Genomic DNA, 20,077 nt, shown 5'->3' with positions numbered 1-20,077 from the left:
GGGGCTACTTCAAAAATTATTGCCCACCCCTGCCTTAGAATCAAAGGGACATATGGAATATACCCTAACGAACTAGAGTGGAGGTGGAAAAGGCAAATTCCCAAGTTCAGAAACCCAGGGAAAAGATGGCATTGTAGATTATACCAACATTTCCTTCTTTGGAATCTCTTTGCCTTTCCTGAAGCAGCATTGTCTGGTGGATAGAGTGACTGGACTGAAAATCACAACACTTGAGTTTCATTCCCAGCTCTGCTATATTCTGTTGTTTAGTTAAATGACTTGCTCAAAGAATCTATCTTAATTATTCTTTCTATTCTTCTGACTCTGTCCATGGAGAAGCAAACCTCAACTGCTGTGGAATGGAACTTCTTTAAAGAATAATGTAAACTTACATTTATACTGACACCAAACCCTTACTCCACTTTTAACTGTGTAAATTATTCTGAGGAAAATATTGTTTCCCTGATCCCTATATATTGGTTGTAACCAGTGGGTTTTTTTATAAGAAAAAAAAAAAGGTGCCGGTTCTCTAGGTCAAACTTGTTGAGGCCCCCGAAAAAAAGTGGGCGGGGAGGGGGACTTGTTAAGCCAAAAAAAAACAAACTTGTTGAGCCAAACCAAAAACCATGCTGGGGGCTGAAATTCAGTCGCAGCTCCTTTAAGAGTCGCTGCTCTGGAAGCTGGAAGAAAAAACACCGCATGTCCCGAGCAGGTTTCTGTCAGGAGCCGAGCTGCCCCAGGAAAACAGGTACTGGTACGCGCAAGGGAAATCCCATTCCCTTACTGTGGGTTGGGAAAATAGGTGACGGTACGCCATTCCGGGCAGTACCATCACAGAAAAAAACACTGGTTATAACCAAATAACCTAGATAACAAGCTAACTCACTTTAAGGTAAAATCCCCTTCTGGTTGTGATTCCTTATGCCAGTAAAATAATAGTGGTTCATTAATATTGAAAATAAATGTTTAGTACTTTTTCTAATACTTAAAACTATAGGCTAAGCAAAATCAGGAGTTGTATAAAAGTGAGAAGTATGTGCTGGTGGACTATACATGTTAACTCTACAAGAAAATCCTTTTAAGATTTCCTGTATTCCCCTGTATAGTTTACTACGGCTGCGTTTACACTGGCAACTTTTTCCGCAAAAGCATTTGCTTTTGCGGAAAAACTTGCCAGCTGTCTACACTAGCCGCTTGATTTGTGCAAAAGCACTGACGTTCTACTGTCCGAAATCAGTGCTGCTTGCGCAAAAGCCCTTTTCCGGAAATGTTTTTGCGCAAGAGGGCCAGTGTAGACAGCTAAAAACTGTTTTGCGCAAAAAAGCCCCGATGGCGAAAATGGCGATCAGGGCTTTCTTGCGCAAAACCGCATCTAGATTGGCACGGACGCTTTTCCTCAAAAAGTGCTTTTGCGGAAAAGCATCCATGCCAATCTAGATGCTCTTTTCCGCAAATGCTTTTAACAGAAAAACTTTTCCGTTAAAAGCATTTGCGGAAAATCATGCCAGTCTAGACGTAGCCTTTGTGTAGTGTCATGAACTGACTTACACAGTGTCTCAGATAATCCTAGAGTTCTCCAGTGCATCAACAGAGAGATTTGGACAACTCGATGATCACTTTATTCTCAATTAGTATCTGGTGTGAGGGGGAAAGCAGTGCAATCTAAGTCTCTAATCTCTTGTTCCTCATATTTAAAAATCAGTCCAGGTTCTGGATCTGGATTTTCAGTGTGGAAGGTAGTACAAAGAACCTCTTTAAAAAAAAAAAAAAGGGGGGGCAGGGGGGAGGGAGGAGTTGTTGAGGCGCTTTTTGCATTTGAAAGTGAACTCAGTAAAGATTGCTGTACAGATCAGATGCTTAGTTCCTCAGAGAAGCAAATGCCTGTCTCCCACTCTGTAGAAGAATCCTACTGGTCAACATAATAACACTGCATGCAAGAGCATTCCACTATTTTCTTTATGTAATGGAGGAGACATGGTTTAGAGGAAATGGACTGGCATTTATTATTTCTCCCTATGCTTTTAATAGAAAACTAGGAAGCTGTGCCCCCTGCTCACTATGCTCACTAACCCCCCACTCTATGGGGATAGGCAGCCCTGGTTCATCCCAGCCGCCAGGGAGACCTGGGGTTGAGGCCACACCAGCCACGGTCTCTCATCCCTCTCTCTCTCCCTCTCCCCCAACTGCCGGGGAAGGCTGAAATTTCACCAGTCCCAGTCTTCCGTCCCCAGCCACCAGGGAAGGCCAGGTCTGAGGCCATGCCACCCCTGTTCTCTTGCACCCGTGGCTGCCGCCGGGCCAAGCCCACAGCAGCTACAGCTCTTCCTCTGGCCGCTGGGGAGGGGTGGGCTGGGCCAGCGCAGCAGTCCCAGCTCTCCATGTGGGACCGGGAGGGAAAGGGAGAAAGAGAGAATATATGAATATATTAAAGATCTAGGGACAAAAACTATTGTTAAAATTGTTTTTATTGAAAGGTGGGGTCTTTACAAAACTAGTTGCTTTCTTTCCCTGTCTGTTTATTCTCCTTTTACACAGTTCATAAACCAGAAAAAGTCTGTTGGGTTGAAGCAGCAGGGACCATTCGTGATGGCCTAAGAGCATACACAGCCCTGCATTACCTTTCCCATGTTTCTCCTGGAAAAACTGTATTAGTAATGGATGGAGCAAGTGTAAGTAACAATAATGTACTAAAATCACATCTTTAAAATAATTTGGGAACAAACAGTAATTTATAGGTCTGTCAAACAAGTTAAAACATTTATTGCAATTAATCACATGATTAAATTGTGCTATTAATAGAATACATTATCTAAATATTTTGATGTTTTCTACATTTTCAAATATATTGATTTAAATTACAACACAGAATATAAAGTGTACAGTACTCATTGTTTTAATTTTTGGTTACAAATACTTGTGTGTTAAAAATAAAAAATAATATTTTTAAATTACTCTAATACAGATACTGTAGTGTAATATCTTTTTCATGAAAAAAAAGAGAACTTACAAATGTAGAATCACATACAAAAAGCAACAGCATTCAAATATAATGTTATGTTCTACAAGTCCACTCAGTCCTCCTTGTTCAGTCAATCACTCAAATAATGCCACCAACAGAAAATTGATTTTCTTTTTTGGTGGTTTAGGATCTATAGTTTCCACGTCAGAGGTTTGCTCTTTTAAGATTTCTGAAAGAAACCTCCACATCTTGGCTTTCTCAGATTTTGGAAGTCATTTCCAATTCTTAAATCTTGGGTCAAGTGCTATAGTTGTCTTTAGAAATCTCATCATTGGCAACTTCTTTGCATTTTGTCAAATCTGCGATGAAAGTATTCTTAAACAATATGTGCTGCGTCATTATCTGACACTACTGTAACATCAAATATATGTCAGGATGTGGCTAAAACATAACAGGAAATGCACAAGTCTCCTTCAAAGTGTTCAGTCACAAATTTAATTAACATTTTTTTAAAAAGTATAATCAGCAGGGAAGAATGGTGATTTAATATCAGCAGGGAAGAATGGTGATTTAATATCATCACCATTCCTCTGGAATGGCAGCCAAAGCATGAAAGGGCATATGAATATTTAGCATAGATACCTTGGAATGCTGGCTACAGAAGTGCCATATGAATGCTTGTTCTCACTTTCAGGTGACATTGTAAATAAGAAGCAGGCAGCATTATCTCCCATAAATGCAAACTTGTTTCTCTATGCAGTTGGCTGAACAAGAAGTAGGACTGAGTTGACTTATAGGTGCTAAAATTTTACATTGTTTTGTTTTTGAGTGCAGTTATGTAGCAAAAAAACTACATTTGTAAGGTGCACATTCACAATAAATAGATTGTGCCACAGTACTTGCATGAAGTGAATTGAAAAATATTATTTTTCATTTTTACAGTGCAAATATTTATACTAAAAATAATAGTGATCACTGTATACTTTGTATTCTGTGTTGTAATTGAAATCAATGTACAGGCAGTCCCCGGGTTACGTACAAGATAGGGACTGTAGGTTTGTTCTTAAGTTGAATTTGTATGTAAGTCGGAACTGGTACATATTTTAGGGAAAACTCTAGACAAAACATTTCTCCAGAGGTCAGTTTTATTCTCCCACACCTCACTTCCCTCAGTCCTTTATTCTCAAGCTGAGGTGTCTGCTGAGAAAAGCCGCTCCGCGTCTCCCTCGTCTGCAGGGGGGGAGGGTGCTAGCTTCGCGTCTCTCTGTTCTGCTGGGGGGAAGCAGCTAGTGTGGGGTTGCCTCACCCCGTTTGTAAGTAGGGATCCAATGTAAGTCAGATCCATGTGACCCGGGGACTGCCTGTATTCCAAAATGTAGAAAAAAAATCCAACAATATTTAATAAATTTCCATTTATATTGTTTTATCAGTGTGTTTAAATCTGTAATTAATTGCTATTAATTTTGTTAATTGCATGAGTTAACTGCGATTTAATCAACAGTCCCAGTAATTTACTTTTATCGAGGAATTTACCCAGAAACATAGGATTTGCAGTGACAGATTGGACACACCAAGTCTTCTGATTCTGTGTCGTTCAGTAGATGTTTCACAGCAGTTGCAAAAAGACACCCCTAAGCACATTGGGCCAATTTGTACCATCCTGTCCATGTTGTGTGAGGAGTAGAGGGGGGAATAATTCTTGCTTTGCTCTGTTTTGATGTACTCTTTTATAGTGATCTCTCAACTGTAGATGGAAGAAGGTGTATTTTATTTAACCTCCGTCCACAGCACCATTTTTAAATTTCTTCTTGTTGTTCAGTTGTGAATACCTGTCCTTTTTAACTGCTGGTATAGCTTTAGGTTCACTTAAGCATAAAACTATCAATGTAAATATAGTTTTTCAACGTATACAAGCTAACAAGTGCTTGGAGCACTTCTCTAGGTACAGTAAAACTCCGGTAGTCTGGCATCCAGTGGTCCGGTACGCCTGATGGTCCGGCACCAACTGCTACCCGGAAGTGCTCCGGCAGCTGCTTCAAGTTGTTACTGTAATTGATTAACTGCGGCTGGATCCACAGCAGACAGGCTGTCATTCTACCTTTCCTCTCTACTGCCTGGAGGGGGGGGTGCAGGGGAAGGTAGGGATCGGTGGGGGAGGGGACGGGGGTGTGCCAAACCCTCCCTCCTGCTGCAGGGAGGCAAAGCCTGTGAGTGGTGGAAGGGGAGAGGGGGCGAGAGGCAGGCAGCCGCATTCAGGACATTCTAATCAGTTACACTTACTCCGGCTGGATCCACAGCCGACAGGCTGTCAATCTACCTTTTCTCTCTACTGCCTGGAGGGCGTTAGGGATGATCTCTTGTGAGTTTCAGCAGCAGCCTGTCACCTGCGGATCTACCCGTTCCCACCGCCTCTCCCCCTCTCCCCTCCAGGCAGTAGAGAGGAAAGGTAGATTGACAGCCTGTCGGCTGTGGATCCAGCCGGAGTAAGTGTAACTGATTAGAACGTCCTGAATGCGGCTGCCTGCCTCTCGCCGCCTCTCCCCTTCCACCGCTCGCAGGCTTTGCCTCCCTCCAGCAGGAGGGAGGGTTTGGCACACCCCCCGCCCCCTCCCCCGCCGACCCCTGCCTTCCCCTGCCCCCCCCCCTCCAGGCAGTAGAGAGGAAAGGTAGATTGACAGCCTGTCGGCTGTGGATCCAGCCGGAGTAAGTGTAACTGATTAGAACGTCCTGAATGCGGCTGCCTGCTTCTCGCCCCCTCTCCCCTTCCGCTGCTTGCAGGCTTTGCCTCCCTGCAGCAGGAGGGAGGGTTTGGCACACCCCCGCCCCCTCTCCCGCTTCCCCTACGACGAGACCCGCCCCTGCCAGAGTACCTCCTGATGGTCCGGCATTTCTGATAATCCGGCACCACCTGGGTCCCAAGGGTTCCGGATTATCGGAAGTCTACTGTAGCATATCATCCTTAAAGTAGCAGCCAAACCCAAAGATGTAGTCAGAAATTACAGCTGCATTTACATTATTTTATACATTGGAGCTGGAATTCAAGCAACGGTTCCTCTCTTAGAGCCTGATCCAAAGCCTGTTAGTGAAAAGATTTCCATTGACTTCGGTAAGCACAAAATCAGACCCTTAAGGATATGAAATACTTATCCAGACATATTTCATTAAGACATCAAAAATATTAAACCTGTTTCAAGGTATCCTTCTTTGATCACTGCAGAGCTTCTGTTGTAATAAAACTCTTTTTTTAAAAACTCAATTTCATTACTGTGGTTGTAAATCAACTGGTATATATATTTTCCCTGCAGCCATTTGGTACAATAGCTATTCAGTTAGCACAGCACAGAAGAGCCAAAGTAATTTCTACTACATGTAGTCTTGAAGACAAGCAGTATTTGGAGAGACTTAGACCTCCTGTGGGTAAGTTAGATGTATTTTAACTGGGTTTTTTGGTTCACATCTGTTGTAGTGTTTGCTGTTTTCCAATACTTATCTAGCAAAAAAACACTTAATGCCTGGTTTTAGTCAGATTGTTTGGGCAGTCTCTTCACATGGTAAATAATGTTGTTCAAGAGTAGAGAGAAAATATCACCTGACTCAGACTAGATTCTGTGCTATTCTAACTTCTGTACCTGAAGTCTTTCTGACATTGCGTGCCTGAGGTACAGTATTTAGATGGGTAAAATCAGAATGGAAAAAAATTAATTAAATTTAGAATTGAAACAAACTATGGGGAATTAGTTTTAAGTTGTTACAGAAACAAGAGGGAGCTAAGTTTCATGGTACTGGTATAATTTCTTTGTCAGAAAATCAATGAATTTCCATAGTTTAGCAAACTAATCCTCCGGAAATCAGAGTCTTTCCATTGACTTCAGTGGGTTTTGGCTTAGACTCCAAATGCTTGTTCATATTTGACTTCTTCAGTTCCCAGTTTATTGTGACGTATACTAGGTTTTGTTGGATTAAAGAAGGGTTTCTCAACCTCCTTTTATAAAGTAACCCTTTTTAAATAAAAAAAAAAAAATTATAAGTACCCACAGTACTTTCAGTTTTCAGACACACAACAATTTTTTTACTATTGCAACATGTTTGTTTAAACAACTTAATCGTTGCCGGGCGGGTGATGAAATTTTTGGGTGTAAAAAGTACAAAAATAATAAAGCGCCGTAAAACTTAAAACAAAAATTCAGTTTTCTCCAAATTTCAGTTGTGTTGACATACCCTCTAGACTTATCTCGAGTACACCTACAGGTACTCGTACCACTGGTTGAGAAACACTGGGTTAAGGTATTTGGACACTATTCCTGGGAGTCAGAAGATTATTTTTTGCTAGGGAGACAGGGAAAAATAGGTCTAATTTGTATATTTTAGATTTATTTTTTAAAAAGGCCATGTAAGAGCATAAAATCCTATGTTTTTTCTAAAACATGTAAATTGTTTATATCAAGAACAAACTTATCTTGATAAGTAGATATTAATATTTGATCTATATGTAGGAAGCGGTTTTAACAAATTATTGAACATATATGTGGACAAAATACAATAGCAAAGCACAGGAGTTGTATTAAACTGGTGGTGTCTAATATTTCAGAATAGAAACAGAATATGAACATAAGAAAAAGCACTGTATTTCTAGCAGGATACAGAAAGACCTAAAAAAGAAATGTGTATTTGTGATAATCAACTGCAAAGTTTATGTATATACATTCCCTGTAACAGCTGTCCTGTGTGCTGATGTCATGAATGATATCATAGTTCTTTCTGAGCCATCTCAGTATAGTAGGAGTTTTGATACTGCAAACTTTCATACTCCATAATAGCAGGTGTTGGGTGTGGATAAACAGTGGTGCCAAGTCATGAAAAGTGTTGCTATTACTCACTGCTCACCATTAAGTTAGGTGGAAGCTGGAGGAAAACACTAAAGACTTGTCTAAAGTATGTTGAAAATGTTAGAACCATATATGCTACTATACTATACTATATAGTGATTGTGCTGAATGTTTCTGTGAACTGTGGAGGTCCTTTTGATTTTGTAAAATGATTTATTACACAGATAACCCTTGTCTGCAGTGATTGAAAAATTGTTATTGCACCTTGCCAGCAAGAAGTGGGCTTAAACAAAGTTGTGTCTAACACATTTGAATTAGAAGATGGAACACATTGGCCTGAAGTGCAAAATTCTAATAGTTCATTGAATATTTCATTACATGTTTTGTATATGAACAAAGTGGTTCAGAATAATAAGACCTTCACCTAACATTTTAACAGTTTACCAATAATCCTCTTTTTAAAAAAAGTTAAATAATTTTGAAATATATCTGGGTTACAGGATTTATACTTGTTTCTGTTTATACCATGTTGAATTGTGCTGTCAGTTATGGCATCATTTTGATAAATGAAAGAAATAGTAGGGTACCCAAGATGCAACTCCTGAAATAACTGATATTCTAGCAAAGTGGTTCTAAACTGGGGTACACATACCCCTGTGGGTACGTAGAGGTCTTCCCTTGGGTACATCATTTAATCTAAATAGTTGTCTAATCTTACAACAGTCTACCGTATTTTCCGGCGTATAAGGCTACTGGGCGTATAAGACAACCCCCTAATTTTTTAGTTAAAAGATAGGGTTTCATCTTATACCCCAGCGCCCCTCCGCCTCCCTGGCTTTGCTCCCGGTGTCCCTGGTCTGCTGGAGACGGTCCCCAGCAGACCAGAGGCACCGGAGCAAAGCCGAAGCGGTGGCGGGGTGCCGCGCTTCTGAGGCTTTGCTCTGGCAAAGCCTCAGAGGCGCGGGACCCGGCCGCTGCTGCGGCTTTGCTCCCGGTGCCTCTGGTCTGCTGGGGACCGTCTCCAGCAGACCAGGGACACCGGGAGCAAAGCCTCTGAGGACGCCCTGGCAGCGAGACAGCCCCGGCGCGCCTGGGCTGCCCCATCGCCGGAGCCGCTCCGCGGCTTTGCAAAGCCTCGGGGGAAGCTAGCAGTGGGGCATCCCAGGCGCGCCTGGGCTGCCCCACCACCGGCTTCCCCCGAGGCTTTGCAAAGCCGCATACACGGCATATAAGACGACCCCCGATTTTTGGGGGATGTTTTTTAATATCAAAAGTAGTCTTATACGCCGGAAAATACGGTACTTTAAAAGCACTAGTGATGTCCGTCCATAATAACATTTCATACAGACTAGGGATGTAAGTGGCTAGTCAACTAGTCACTCCCCTCGCTCTCCCCTTGCTGCCTCTATCAGAAAGAGGCAGCAAGGGGGGTAGAGAAGGTGTTGGGGGGGGAGGCGGATTAAGAGCGGGTTCCCCAGCTCCAGCTCCATGGGATGGAGCAGGGGCACAGCACTGGCATTCTACCTTTGAAATGCACAAGAGACCCTGCTGCTGCTCTTGAACATTTCAAAGCGAAAGTACCAGATGGAGCCCAGGGCTGGCCCAGGCACCATGCAGCTCTTCCACTTTGAAATGCCGTGTGGAGTCTAGGCTCCATGTGGTATTTCCGCTTCAGAATACACAAGAGCTGCAGCAGGGAATCTTGTGCATTTCAAAATGGAAGCGCCACATGGAGTCTAGGGTTTGTGAGGACTCCCGCGTGGCTCCAGGCTCCATGCTGTGTTTCAAGCAGCGAGCACTTCTGCCTTTGAAATGTAGCAACAGCCAGGCCATTTCTTGCTACGTTTCAAAGCAGAAGCATCCTTATCAACTAATTGAATAGTCGATGGAAATTCCATACACTATTTGATTAGTTGATAAATCTAATTTTAACATCCCTAATACTTACTAATACAGACAATGGTTTGTTTATACTTCTCTATATATTATATACTAAAATGTAAGTACAGGTTGGACCTCCCTGGTCCTGAATGAGAGATTTTTGCAGGTCTGGGGAGGTCTGCAGGTGTTTTTCATGTCTGGGAAGGTAATTTCTGCCCCCTTGATGTCATCCCCTCTCCTCCCCCCTCCTCCCTCTGCCCCCGCCCTGATGTTTCACAGGGCTTCCTAGCTCCCCTGGGCCATGCACTGAGCTTCCCTGGCTCCAACCCCCCCTTCACCCACAGTCCATCTGGGCTGCATGCCGGGCTCTTGCCCCTCCTCCACAACTGCATCATATCGGCACCCCCGCCCTCCGCCCTGCAGCACACTGAGCTCCCTGCTTTCTCCCCTACAGCGCACCAGGACTCTTTGATCCTGGAACATTCGTGGTCTGGACCAAAGAGTCTTGGTTTAGAGAAGTGTAACCTGTACAATGTTTATATTCCAGTTGATTTATTTTATAATTATATGGTCAAAATGGGAAAGTGAACAATTTTTCACTAACATCAAGCTTGAAGGGAGGCCACTCTGCCTCATTACAATTCCCAACAAAGTTTGCTTTTTTCACTTACTGTCTCTTTTAAATGTCTGTTTCATAGATTCTTCTCTGAGTTTTCTCCTTTTTTTTTTTCCTTCCTTTATATCAAAAAGGCATGATATTTAATTGGTATGTTCATTTTACAAAATTTAATTTAATCTCTTACGTTTTGGATTTATACCTCCATGTTTAGTTGTAATTGTTTCAGATATGCTAAAGTGCAAAACCTTTATTGATGCAGCTTATTTAACCAGAAATTTATATTTTATTCAACAAGCTGTAAAATAGTTTAAATAGGCTATTTCTGTATTCTTGTTGTTCTTGATTTCCAGCAACTAAAATTAGAGATTTCGATCTTACTTTCATAATGTAAGTAAATAGCTATTGGATAATTGATGCAACATAAATCTTATAACACTTTTTTTTCCAATATAGCTTTGAAAAGAGCACTAGAAAGCATTCTTCAATACAGTATTGTGTACTTTGTTTTAACCTGCTTAATGTTATGTACAAAAATTTAACCGTAATCTTCAAAGCATTTCTATTAGGTAGTAATTAAGTGTTATCGTTATTGCAAGGTTATTTTAGATGAGGATAATGATGCAATGAGAGACGTGACTTGCTCAAACCCACGAACAAATCAGTGACATAACCGTGATTTAAAAACAATGATTTTTCTGATCATTCCTCTAGTCCAGCGGTCTCCAAACTTTTTCCCATCACGCTTCATCTTACCTAAAATGGAACCTGACTGTACTCCTCCCTCCACATGCTGGAATGGGACCAGGAGCCAAGGCTGCAGATGGGATTGGGAGCAGGTCTGGGGCAGAGTGGGGCTGAGAGGTTACTCCCTCCCCAGCCCTTGTGTGGGCCGGGCTGGATCCTGATGCATGCTCCTGAACATTCCTTTGTGCCCCCTGGGAGGTATACCACACAGTTTGGAGACCACTGTTCTAGTCCATATTGCTTCTATAGTATAACTAGTTATCCTAGAATTTTTGGTTGTTTGCTATGTTTTTCAAAAGTTACTAGTAGTCATATAACCAAATTTAGAACAGTAATATATATCTTTTATGCTGCCTGTCATAAACACTGTGTATATATTTCATTTTGAGGTGAAACACTGTTAAATATACTTTAGTTATTTGGTTTTCATAAAGTCTGTCATTGATCTTGAATAATTTGGGGAATAGAAACTACTGGACTTTGCTTTGCTGCAATTTTGTTCATAACTCATTTTAAAGAATAGAAACTCTATTTGCATGTGTTCTGCTCTGGGTTTAAGTTCTAGATTCATTTACTCTAACTGACCAAACTTCCTGTCCTGTCTAGCTCGAGTCATTGACATCTCAAATGGCAAAACTGATGTGGCAGAAAGCTGTTTGGAGGAAACAGGCGGGCTGGGAGTAGATATTGTCATAGATGCTGGAGGTTTGTAACTGCTGCAGAATTGCTTTGCGGAGTGGTATTTGATATTTTTATTTTTGACAAATTGCAAAACACGTCAATTAAAAGCACACCTGTATAACAGACAATGATTGTATCTATTTTTACACAATGTGGAAATGCAGTTGTGCCTTTGCTGGGTAGAATATTAGACCTTCTTACATGTATGCGATCAAATCACCTTTTTTGGAAGTGTCTAATACTATTGCAGAGTCATTCAGATTAGTACTAGTTGTTAAGTGAACATTTTACTAATTATATTACTTTTAAATAAAACTCCTTACTTATGTTGCAAATCATTTATTTCTCCTTGACAGTATATGATGCTAGATGACAAAAACTGAGGTGTTTGATAATCAAAATAAATAAAATTCATCCCTAAATCCTGCTTGATACCTTTTGTTCAGTTTGAAATAGCTGAACAGGAATCAGCCTGGAAGAAATTTGTACTACCATTGTTTATGTTGTTTAGTGGATAAAGTAAGAACATATATCTCCAATGCAGTCGGTCAGCACCTTGCAGGAGCATTACAGCCCAGAGTGAAAGTGAGTAAGCCTCCTGTGGTGAGAATATTACTTGCTTTACAATTGTCAGACTGTATTACTGTTTTATGACAATTGAAGCATTTATGGGACTATATAGAAAGACTACCACTGAGCTCTAATTTTTTGACAGGAAAATATAATAATGTTAGTAGTATTGCTTCATAGGGGTTCTGCTTTTGCATATACTGTAATTCCATAAAAACATTTTCAGCTGTATTTAAGCACTGCTAAGCATCTGTTTTTGTCAGTTTGCAAATCAGTGTAGTAAAATACAAGGTATCTCAAAAACAGTTGTTTGCTGCATAAAAATACGTTTAGAGTCAATTTAAGACTTAATGGTAAAAACAAGAATGAGGAAGGTCTAAAATTGTCCAAGCCATGTACTTTTCCCTGAGAAATCTTCATGAGATTCTGTTTTTTATTGCAAAACATATTTTTTGCTAATGTGGAAACTGAACATAAAATGTATTTTTTTTGGTCATTGTACTTAAATTGCATTCCTTGTTTGGTTTGTTTTTAAGTGAAATTATACAGTAAAGAATACGAATCATCATTAAAACAGCAACTGCTGCCACACAAACATGATATCATTACACTTCTTGGTGTTGGAGGTCACTGGGTAACCACAGAAAAAAATCTCCAGGTAAGGGCACAAATACTGCAAGTTTACTCTTAACCACAGGAGCTATATTAGACTAACTGTCCATTAGCTGAATGTTCTCCCACTGCTAAAATAAATACAAATCAGTTTGTACACACACATGTACAAACTCACACAAATCTTGGTGTTTATTTCCAAAGAGCAGGAAGTACTTTTGCAACATTAACAAATATCTTTATTTCTGTCCTATAACAAATCACTGTGTCATTTTGTAGGAGCAGTGGTGATGGTGTAGAAAAGAAATCACTATAATAGCATGCATATGCCATTATGGAAGCATTCATTCTGTTTGGCTCAGAATATTGAACTGATTTGCCAGTCAGAGAAGTACTATTTCTTAATAAATTAAACTTTTTAAAATATTATTAATCAATTAATTTCTGATAGATTGGAAGAGGTTTTCCCCTCATCTTTTAGCAGTAAATATAAATGAATTATCCACTAATTCATTTTCATTTGAGAAAATGTAATGATGTTTCCATTAATTTGTTTAAGTTGGACCCTCCAGATAGCCATTGCTTGTTCCTTAAGGGAGCCACAGTCTCTTTTCTGAATGATGAAGTATGGAATTTGTCAAATGTTCAACAAGGGAAGTATCTTTATATCCTTTTAATAATGATTTTAGATGCTAATCAGTAATCTGCTTGTGAGATGGAAAAATTAAGAGAAATTTACTAGTATATACCCTGTTCTAACAAAATACCTAAGCAAGTGGTAAATTTTAACCATGTGATTAAATATTTGCTATTCCAGAAACATACTAACCATTTTTAATATAATTTTTCATTATTGTTTTGACAAAACTTTGTATGTTGATTGCCTCCAAGTTTCTACTTTGGGAAAAGCTGAACAGAAAACTAAAACAAAATATTCTGAAGAGAGTAAAATATTAGGGCCCTGATCCTCAACCAGTGTAAATCAGCATAACTCCATAGATGACAATGCAGTTGTTTGTTTACACCAGCTGAGAGTCTGGCACCTTAAATCAAATCTTATCTATGCTTTTACATTTTCAGGATTATTTGTTCTCCATTCTTCTAGGCATTATTTTTTTTATCTACAAATCTTAACTTTTGCATTGTAATGACTAAACAAAAATATTTAATAACTCATTGTTATGCTTTTGTCTTCACGGGGACTATATTTTTAAGAAATTATACCCTATTTGCAAATTCTATGTACCTACATTCTGTTGAGCAAACTCTGTATGTGTACACACCCATGAGTACCTGCTGGTAGAGAGATGAGTGGCTCTTTATATAAAAACACTATTTCTACCTTTCGTTGCAAATGTAATCATAGTTTTAGGATTCTTCCTTTTTTCTGCCCAGCACTGTAGATCATGAGACCTGCTGAAATCATTTTTGCCGTTCAGCAGAAAAGGAGTTTAAAGATTAAGTCTCTGCATTCTAAAAGGGAATTAGCTACATAGAGACTCTTGGGTGAAAGGAAGTCTCCCCCTCCCTACACCCAACTTAATTGCACAATAGTTGAACCACAGTTAAGCACGCCAAAGGGCTTGTCTACATGAACAGTAATGTGGGTGATGAAACAAGTAATCATGAATATCTTTTTTTTTGTTATTTGTTGACATTCCACTTCAGTACAGCTCTATAAAATTTCCTGATTATAATAATGACTAATAAGTCTGAGAAATACAACTTGTATTCTTAGCTCTTAAACTAAACACAGAGGATTTATTTTGTCTTCTCTTATTCTGTCCTATAATCACAGAATGTACTTTGTTTACCACAAGTTGTTCAAACAGAATAACAGCTTTACCTCGAATTGTTCTTTAGATACACTGCACATATTTATGTGATCTGAAGAGAACATTTTTTTACAGAAAAAGACACCAGGAGAGATCATATGGGGATCAGATTGAAGTGGCTTACATTTTAAAAGTAAATGAACCCAAGTTAAATTTTCTGGTGACTGTCAGGGTTTTACTGACAAAAAGTGTCCATATAGATATGGTGTTAGTCTTCAATGTTTTTGTCAAAGACAGTGCTGTCCACACTAATGCTTTTATGTCAGTGGGAGATACTCAACCACCAACATAGGTACTGCCGTTCACTGGGGATGGTTAAGCCAGCGAGAGAGCTCTCTTCCACCGACATAAAGTGGCTACATGGGAGGCCTTACAGTGGCACAGCTGAAGCAGTCTTAATAAAATCCTCTTTTCCCCATTGGCATGAGTGATGCTGATTAGTTAAAAAAAATTAATTTCTTAGAAATGTGCATAGCATTTATATAAGTTGCATTCCCTTGTGAGTTTATGAAATCCCTGTTCTACTTTACATGTTCTTCTTCTCCCAGGCGTGTCTTGATTTTTACCTCTGAGAACTAGTTATCCATCATTCATACAAATAACTCATACCAAAATCTATCATACTTATTCTATAAAGAATGGGAACCACCGTGGTCTGTTTAATGATGGGCATTGAAACTAGTGCTGTGGTTAAAATTATTTAAAATTTTTATTTTTAATTGTTACAGCACTAGATTTGCTAGGTACTGTGGCAATTGTATTTGTTGTAAGATACATTTGTCTACCTGTCTTGTTTGTTTTGTTTTAGAAAGCATAGTTGTAACACATAATCAAATATGGACCTCAGATTAACTCTATTCCCAGTGTTTAAATCATCTCATTTAAGCTTTGGCCCTGAGAGCTCTGCCTAGATGGATGTATCTGCCCTGAGAAAATATGACTGCAGCACGGTGGATAAGCCACTTATGTATATATTGTTACCTTAACTGCCCTCTCAGATACGTATCTTAGAAGATATAATGGAGAAGTTATCAAATAGTATTTTCAGGTAAGAGATGTACCACAGTGAAAACAAACTCTTGATTAATATTGAGCTTTACTCTGAGAAATAACTATTCTTCAGAATACTCATCACCTATTAACTTCAAGTGCTACATTATGAGAAAAATTCTCCTGAACAATTTATATGAAACTATTTATGATACATCATGGTAATTAGCCTGCTGCAGTACCACATGGAAGAATTGTGTCCAATTCCTGTTTTTTCTGTCCTTTAGATCAGCACTGTTTTGAAATCCATCAGAAATAGAACATTCTTTGCTTGTGGGGAGTGGATACCATGTGGTTTTTAACAATATGGGTACTGCAAACTTACTTTGAAATGAGCTATTCCGGAATAGTTATTCCAAAATAGCACATCTTGGCTATGTCTACACTGGCGGCTTCTTGCCCAAGAACATCTTGCACAAGAATATCTTGTGCAAGAACTCTTGCACAGGAACACATCCACACTGCCATGTGCGAGATGTGCTTTTGCGCAAGAGCGCCCATGGCAGTATGGACGTTCTCTTGAGCAAGAAAGCTCTGATAGCCATTTTAGCCATAGGGCTTTCTTGCGCAAGAAATCCCTGCCATGTGTCCACACTGCCCTCTTGTGCAAGAGCTCTTGCACAACAGAGCTTACACCTGTTAGAAAAGAGCATAGCTCTTGCGCACAAAGCCCTCTTACCATGCTGTACTGTAAATCTTCTTGCGCAAGAGCAGGTGGGCAGTGTGGAAGCTCTGTGGAAAAATGGCCGTTCTTGTGCAATAACCCGCCAGTGTAGACATAGCCTTACAGTGCAGGGAAGCCTCAAAATTAGTCAGAGGCAATTTTCCCTAATGTAGATGTGCTATCTTGTTTTAGAGCCCCAGGAGGCACTGGGGAGGAATAACTTAGAATGACTCATGAGGGGCTGTTTTGACATAGCAGCAGTGGAGTGTCTGCACATGCCTTATTTCAAAATAGCTATTTCGGAATAGGCATTATTCCTTGTAGACTGAGCTTTACACATTTAGGAATAAGCCGTCTGTTATGAAATTATTTTGAAATAATGGAATGGCTGTGTAGATGCTCTCATTGTTATTTCAAAATAATGCTAGTTTATCTCAAAATAATGGTGCAGCGTAGACGCACCCTATCTGATTGTAGAGTGTTATTGGCTCAAAATGGAAATCTTTCTAGTTTTCCTGCCAAACAAATGATGGCATCAATAAAATTTGAGGCTGCTATAAGTGGGGAAAAGGGCGATTCTCACAGTTTATACAAAGAGTGGAAAGAGCAGCTCTTTCACCCACCAAAAAGCCAAAATACAATCAGCATATCTTGAATTAAACTTCTGTTTTCTGATTACTTTACAGCTCTGCAGTTCTTCCTGGGATTCTAGCAGAGCTTTAAAATGTTTATTTTGTTTAAGAAGTAAAGTTGACATAGTAAAAAGTAAAGTCTACTGCAATAATCTTGGAATGTTTCTTATTTATCTGAGAGCATGCACACCAGACACTTCTGACAGATTGCTCACTTTTAGGCCTCAGTTGGATGAACCAGTCCCATTGTATGAAGCCAAAGTTTCTGTGGAAATAGTTCAGAAGAATCAAGCAAGAAAAAGACAAGTTATCCAATTCTGAAGCACAATTTCTTGTTTCAAAGACTGTGAAAGACAAAGATATGTAACATATTTGAGAAGTAAATTGGTTTTCAGCTTCAAATAGTTCTATAACTAGTGTCTGAAGATATCCGGGTAGATGGTCTGGGAAGTTTTTGGTACTGAGATGTTTAGTTTCCCTTTATTAAATCTAATAAAATGTTTCCATCAGCAACTTTACGGAGACACCATTAACTTAAAAATCACGTCTGTCTGATTTTTCCCTCCTGTTAGTGTTATAAATAACATTTTAAGATTGTTTTGGGGTCGGAGAACAAATATTTTTTTCTGCTTGTTCAGATTTTTTTTTTTTTTTGCTTGCATTTCATAGCACCTGAGTAGTCTGCTTCAGTCTCTTTTTAAATAGAAGAGACAAATATTAGAAAAAACAGGGAAAATATAGTTGTAAAACCAGCAAAATTGATTGTACTAGGGGATTCTAGGAAGAGGCACCACTTTTAACAGTTTTTCTCAATTTGATTAATTTTCAAGTTTATTGTGAGCTTTTAAGATTTGAATTACTATTCTATGACCATTTCATAATATCACACTTTTATATAGCTATAAAATTAAGATAGACAAATGTGATTGAAAGATTACACAGATATGAGATCAGCCTTTTGTTTTAGTGTTCAATTCATATTAATGTTCAATGAACTTTGTTGTAAGTAGATTTGTTTCTTTTTAAATGGCTAAAGTGGATTTCCATCTCTACCATCCTTCCTAAAATACCTACTTTGTTTCATGTTCACCCTTTCACTTCTGCTCTTTAAGCTTAACTAGTCATACACTAATTTAATGAAACACTAATTTAATGAAACAAGCTTAAATAATGCCATCCTCCTTTTCACCACCACACCGCTGCAGGATATATCCTCAAGGGAAAAACTACAGTTCTTTCAATGGAGCATACAGCTTCTTTGCTTGTTACTACTTGAGATCTGAACCACACTGTCTCCAACTGTTCTGTTAATCTAAATATCACTATTGGGGAAAATAGCTCAAACTATGAGAACTAGTATTTTGAAGACTAGGGACTACATTGTTGGATATCATCCTGAATAACCGTTATGTAATGTTGTAGCCATGTTCATCCCAGGGTATTAGAGAGATAAGGCTGGTGAGGTAACATCTTGGGCTAACTTCTGTTGGTGAAAGAAACAAACTTTCAGGCTTATACAGAGCTCTCTTTCAAATCTGGGGATTCTCCCTCTCCGCATCCAGCCCCAGACCTGAAGAAGAGCTCTGTGTAAGATCAAGCATCTCTCTCCAACAGAATTTGGTCCAATAAATTATCATCAACCACCTTTCATTTCTTCTTCAACAGTATGTCAGTTTATTTTGGTGTGCTATGCTCTAGACATTGGGATTATCCATGTCATCAGTATATCATATAATGCAGATTCTAAGAAGTATGAAAAAATATTCATTTTTCCGTTGGTGATAATGCAAGCCTGAGAATAGGTGCTGTTTCAAGCGGAACATACATATAATATTACAAAGGCATTGATCTCTCTGGGTATGTTTACATTACAGAGAAGATTGAAGCTGCTGCTCTCAAACTTCCAAGGTTCGAATTAGCGGGTCTAGTGATGACAGGCTAATTCAAACTGAGCAGGGCGCTCCGATCAGTGCCGGTAGTCCTACTTCCATGAGGAGTAAGGAAAGTTGAAGAAAGAGTATATCAGCTCCTGATAAGGCTGGTTTGACTGCTTTCTTAACTCCTTAGGGCCTTCAAGAGAGGGTAATCAGAATGGCATCCACTCTGGATATTCCACTAACAGCTTTGGTCAAGATGACACACATGCTTTATTCCAGCCAAAGGAGTGACAGCCTCACACTATGTTTAGACTGTAAAGTTCTATCAGAAAAAGATACGCAAATTGCAAACCGCAATTTGTGTATCTTTTTCAGCCTTTTTTTTTCCCAAAAACTCCTTTTCCTAAAGTTGGCCCATCTACATGGGGCCAAATTTCAGAAAAACCTCCTCTTTCAGAACAGCCCTTATTCCTCATACAATGAGGAATATAGGGATGCTGAAAGAACGCGTCTGCTTTTTTGGAAACTGTTCTGAAAAAGCAATAGTGTTCTTGGACACAGCAGAACTTTTCCAGGATTCCTCTGGTATCCCGGAAAAGCTCTTCAGTGTAGATACAGCCTGAGTCACTAGATGGCTGTAGTTTTTTCGTCATGGTGATAAAAATTATCTGTACCAGGTCTATACCAGCTCCATCGACAACAGTGCAATGTCAGCAGTACTAGACTAATGCCAGGAAAATCACTTGTATAGACTAGGTCCAAATATGAAACGCTCCTCCCTGTTCTATCCCTGCAGATAAACGGAGTGTTAGCAATATATGAGAAGTGATTCTGCTATACTGCATGCTTTTTCTAATTAGGAGGAGTATGGTAAGTAGGACACATGAAATAATTCTGCTCTACTCTGTGCTGATTAGGTTTAAATTGAAGTATTGTGTCCAGTTCTGGGTGCCACATTTCAGGAAAGATGTGGACAAATTGGAAAAAGTCCAGAGAAGAGCAACAAAAATGATTAGGTCATGGTTTCTAGACCATTATGAGGTAAGATGGAAAGAACTGGATTTGTTTAGTATGGAAAAGAGAAGACTGACAGGAGATATGACATAGCTTTAAAAGATTGTTACATG

At 39.4% G+C, this 20,077-nt stretch overlaps 1 protein-coding gene across 6 annotated transcripts in view; it reads left to right on the top strand.

Moving 5' to 3' along the window:
* CRYZL1 (crystallin zeta like 1) overlaps positions 1–18,113 on the top strand; it is a 33,319-nt gene extending 15,206 nt beyond the window's left edge. For all 6 annotated transcript variants that reach the window (XM_006126020.3, XM_006126022.4, XM_075911280.2 and 3 more), the window contains 7 exons: positions 2,536–2,669; positions 6,265–6,376; positions 11,636–11,734; positions 12,817–12,938; positions 13,452–13,557; positions 15,730–15,775; positions 17,295–18,113. In XM_006126020.3, coding sequence (XP_006126082.2) covers positions 2,536–2,669; positions 6,265–6,376; positions 11,636–11,734; positions 12,817–12,938; positions 13,452–13,557; positions 15,730–15,775; positions 17,295–17,394 — 719 coding nt within the window. In that variant the 3' untranslated portion in view covers positions 17,395–18,113. The remainder of the gene's footprint in view (positions 1–2,535; positions 2,670–6,264; positions 6,377–11,635; positions 11,735–12,816; positions 12,939–13,451; positions 13,558–15,729; positions 15,776–17,294) is intronic.
* The last annotated feature ends 1,964 nt before the right edge of the window (positions 18,114–20,077 follow it).

The sequence above is a fragment of the Pelodiscus sinensis genome, chromosome 1 (assembly GCF_052426305.1).
Source record: "Pelodiscus sinensis isolate ZL-2025 chromosome 1, ASM5242630v1, whole genome shotgun sequence".
Classification (NCBI taxonomy): Eukaryota; Metazoa; Chordata; order Testudines; family Trionychidae; genus Pelodiscus; species Pelodiscus sinensis.
Note: the sequence above shows the minus strand (reverse complement) of the source record. Positions and strands in the feature narration are given on the sequence as shown.